Source organism: Apaloderma vittatum, unplaced genomic scaffold (genome assembly GCF_000703405.1).
Source record: "Apaloderma vittatum isolate BGI_N311 unplaced genomic scaffold, ASM70340v1 scaffold39056, whole genome shotgun sequence".
NCBI lineage: Eukaryota > Metazoa > Chordata > Aves > Trogoniformes > Trogonidae > Apaloderma > Apaloderma vittatum.
Genome location: NW_009722959.1, coordinates 5,875 through 10,310, shown reverse-complemented (window position 1 = coordinate 10,310; position 4,436 = coordinate 5,875). Strand labels below are relative to the sequence as shown.

The window sequence follows — 4,436 nt, the reverse complement described above, 5'->3', positions numbered from 1 at the left end:
GCTGAAACCCCGCCTGCAGACACTGCAGCCGGCTGTGAATGGGTGAGAGAGTGGGGATGTGTATGCATGGGGGGCCTCAGATTCTTTCTGAAATAGGAGGTGTGTTTTTATAGCACAGAAAAAGATTGATATTCTGCTCCACGAGAGGGAAGATGACTGTTCCTGTAAATGCTACTTTAATAATGTGTAACCTCAGCATTTGTCTACTCATCTGAAGGACTAGTGTTTGCTGGAGCGGCTGCTGTGCAGTTTCTGCCTGAAAATTCTTGTGTGGTTGTTACACAGAGACAAGCGGGTGAACAACTAAAGATGCTAAGGAGAAAGGCTTCTAATGTGTGTTACAAATGGTGGGAAAGCAGAACCGTGACAGAGTAGAGTGACAAAGAAAAGTAGGTCAAGTTGAGAAAGAACGACTCGGAGGTGCCGGGATATGTATGGAGACAGGAGTGAAAGGGGGTGGCTGTGGAGTACGTCTGCCAAGGAGCAGAAGCAGATCGTCTCTACAGTTCTGGTCTTCCTTTCAGATCTGGTCGTGCTGGAATGGTAACGCTGCTCTTTAGGGTCGTTCGTACTGAGAGTCTTCTGGGGCTCTGGAAAGGTGTCTCTCCAGTAAGTGACTGTTTTAACCTCAACTTCTAAAAATACATAGATAAACAAATCTACTGTTTATTAATAAGTATCTCTGCCTGGACTTAAATAGGCAGTGCTTGTACAATTATGAATGAAACCATGTGATTTAGATTAAATCCTATTTTAAGGAGTTAATGTTGTGAATTCCACTAATTTAGTTATGGCAGTCCCTGTGGTTTTGCAGCCCTGAATTGCTGAACACTTCAATATTTTTGCAAATGTAGGATGGCAACTGCACCGACTTTATTTTGGTTTTGCAATATCTTGTTCCTAGAAAGTTGCCATTGAGGAGTGTGTTAAATCCTGGTATCATTTGAATCAATTTGCTCTCAGTGCAATAAATGATTTTTACCTTGTATACTTTCTTCAGCATGTTGGCTTTAGCGATTTTTGTTGTTGTTGTTTTCTACAAAGCTTCCTGTTAAGTTTAACAGTATCTGGAATGTTCTGTAGTGCATTTTGTCTTAGATATGTTTTTTTTCTTTATTATCCACATCTGTTTCTTATGAAGTCATTTGCAAGGTGTATTCCTGGGGTTGGGATTTACTTCAGCACTTTGTACATGATGAAGCAAAAGTTTCTAGTGGACCGTTCACCCACAGCCCTGGAGTCTGTCTTTCTGGGAGCCACTGCACGTGCCATTTCTGGGATTTGCATGTTGCCAGTGACGGTAGTGAAGACCCGATATGAGGCGAGTATGACTTTCCAGTTAGTTCCCTGTTAAGATGTCACACACCTGCCTCATGACAAAAAAATGATTCTTCTGTCTGAAGAAGATTGCTGCCTCTTGGGTACAGCAAGGGATGTAGTGGTGGTTTCATCCTGGTTCACACGTTGTGCTGCATGAGATGCCACACACTTATATTTAGGAAAAAAGTGTAAGGTGAAACTGAATTCACCCTGAGGTTTTTAAATTTCTGTTGTGTACAACGTTTGTTTAGCATCTTTCATATTTTATCTTCCTGAGGGATTGTTTTAAAGGCTGATGTGGGGTGAAACACGCATTTTACCTTGTGCTGTCCTCTGTGCTACCGTCTTGAGTGTTGCAATTGAGTGTGTGTTACTGTTTGTTGGGACGCTATGGCCTCAGGGTGTGCGTGAGGCTACTTGTTCTGTGCCTGGCACGTGGGCAGCTGACCATTGTCTGCCCTTGCAGAGTGGAAGATTTGGGTATGGGAGTGTATATGGAGCTCTGAAGAATATCTATCAGACGGAAGGGACTCGGGGCATGTTCAGTGGGCTCACCGCAACGCTGCTGCGGGATGCACCCTTCTCTGGCATCTACCTGATGTTCTACACACAGACCAAAAAGCTCACACCTCAGGGTAAGTGCTAACTTTTGACTAGTAGCTGCTTTTCGCCTCAAAAGGTTTCTCTGCCCTGCATGGATTTTAACTTCTCAGGCTCCAGCATTGATTGAATCATTCGGTAGCTTTTTGTTTGGTCACACAGCACGTGTGTTCCTCACCTGTTTTGTGTCTGAGTGCATTCCTTTGCTCTGCAGATCAGCTGGATCCAGTGCTCATGCCCCTGCTGAATTTTGGCTGTGGGATCTTTGCCGGAATCTTGGCCTCGTTGGCAACACAGCCTGCTGATGTTGTCAAAACACACATGCAACTGTCCCCTCAAAAGTACTGCAGGATGAGCCAGGCCATTGCCTTCATCTACAAGGTGAGATGAATCCCTTCTAATACGTGTAATCACAGCCTCACTTCTGACCTCTGTGCCCGAAGCACAGCTCTGCTATGAAACTTGTTACCTTTTAAAAGAGGTCAACAAATGTGACTGTTCCTTTGCTCTTGTAATCAGGTTGATCAGCATTTTTGGAAGCTGAAGTGGGACGTGCTGTGGCAGATTGAATCTCTTGTCATTGGTTTATGTGCAGACCTGTTCAGTAATAACTGGAAAGAAGTACTCTGGATGATGGTCAGGTGGTTAGGCAGTCAGAAGCTTCAGCCCATCCCTTGCTTTTCCTTGTAATTAGAGGGGCTGTTGTCACTACTCAGATGTGTTTCTTGCTCCTCTTAAATGTATTACAAGGCAATGGACTTGGTCGCTGATTATTCTTGCCATTCTTCAGTCCTCTGTTTTCACAAAATTACAGATGATAGGGAATTGGAGAGCAAGCTCAGAGTACTGGAGCACGAAGGTGGACATATTCCAGTAAGCATCTCTTCTCACAGACCTGCTTCATGTTTCAGGCTGGGGAATGATTTCACTTTAGTTCTCTCTGTTACATAGTCATTCTAACACTTGTAGTGATGGAAGGCACTTAGCTTACTTCATCTTGGTGTGATTTCAGCTTGGCTTGGTATGTAGGCATCTCCTGCTGCCTCTGGTTTTTCAGTGGAGGCACGTCTGTGGTTAGCACACTGGGGTGTGGTTTCTTTAGATGGTTTCTTTAGCATACAGCATAAAATGCTGCTTTCAAATGCAAGCCACCTACAAAAGAATTCTTTGCCCTTTGGACACTAAAAGAGAAATAAAATGCTCAGATCTATATGCCCAGAATGGGATGGAGATGTACTGAAAGCCTGCTTTTCCTTTCCTTCCCTCAGAAGGGCAGATCTTGGTAGGTTTGCTTTGTTCCCATATCGAACTCTGTTCCTAAACAGGAATCTATTTTTGCATGGTGTGTTTTTCTCATGAGATGTTTGTTTTTGCTTCAGTACTCGACAAAACTCAGTTTTTATAGAATAGCTAAGTGACTTGTGTAAATACAAAGCTCTCAAACAAATTTAAGTAATTTTCCTGAAGGGTCTTAAAACTGTTACACCCTCACCTTCTCATTGTTGGTCTAGAGTGTGGCTTTTGCCCATCCATTGTTCCCATCCTGGCATTTCTTTCTCCACTCGTGGCTCTTGCTGCTTTCTTGGGTAGCCCTGCAATTGCAGTGTTACAGTTTCTTCTTAAATGTTAGATTATATTTAAGCCTGGGTCTTTGAGAAACAGATCTGCATCTGAGCTGAAATAAATCCTGTGATGTTCCATGTAATAAATAAATGGTAAGAAATTAAAACACTAGAGGCAGATCCTGATAGATTGCTGTTTATCTCCTATTGCAGGACTTTGGGTTGGTCGGCTTTTTCCGAGGCGGTGTGCCCCGTGCCCTCAGGCGGACTCTGATGGCAGCAATGGCATGGACAGTCTATGAACAGATGATGGAAAAAATGGGCTTGAAATCTTGACTGACTTGCACGAGAAATGACCAGCTTTACTCCTTCTCCTGCTTGCTGTGATCAACTGGCACTAGGAAGTTCCCAGTTCCACAGAGGAATAAGCGTTGCTCAGCCAGGAGGAAGAAAACCCTTCTGAGACAGGGGATTAGGCCTTTTGGCAAGTGAAGGAAAGAAGGATCAGATCTTTGCATCATTTGATCCATGCATTCCAGAAGGACTGCACTTGCAGGATGCCTCAGGAAATGGCAGGGTTTCCACAGCTGGGTAACTGTACTGAGAGAAGAGCTCCTTTTAAAAATAGCTCTGTGCTCACCACCTTTATGCAGTGAGACATTGCTGAGCAAAAGTGTTTGAGAAAACAGTGATTGCAGAGCCTGTCAGCTCATTCCTTGCTAGTCTGGCCAGTAAGGCTACAGTGACCCACTGTCCGATTTAGATCCTTCTTCATATATATTATTCTTACCGGGAAATGTAACACACCTCGGAGGGATACTGGATGTGTTGCTTAATGCTTGTATCGCAGGAGTGGGTGGAAGAGAAATGAAGCGCTGGAGGAAAGCTAGGAACATGGTCTCTGTCATCACTTTTGTACTGTGCGTGATGGAAGAGAAGGTAACTGGAACCTCC

At 44.0% G+C, this 4,436-nt stretch overlaps 1 protein-coding gene across 1 annotated transcript in view; it reads left to right on the top strand.

Moving 5' to 3' along the window:
* Nucleotides 1-3,818, top strand: part of SLC25A38 (solute carrier family 25, member 38) — a 3,904-nt gene extending 86 nt beyond the window's left edge. Inside the window, exons 1-6 of the mRNA XM_009871941.1 lie at nt 1-42; nt 525-609; nt 1,142-1,321; nt 1,787-1,955; nt 2,135-2,301; nt 3,696-3,818. The exon at nt 1-42 is cut by the window's left edge and continues 86 nt beyond it. Of these exons, the coding sequence (XP_009870243.1) occupies nt 1-42; nt 525-609; nt 1,142-1,321; nt 1,787-1,955; nt 2,135-2,301; nt 3,696-3,818 (766 nt within the window). The remainder of the gene's footprint in view (nt 43-524; nt 610-1,141; nt 1,322-1,786; nt 1,956-2,134; nt 2,302-3,695) is intronic.
* Nucleotides 3,819-4,436: the final 618 nt, after the last annotated feature.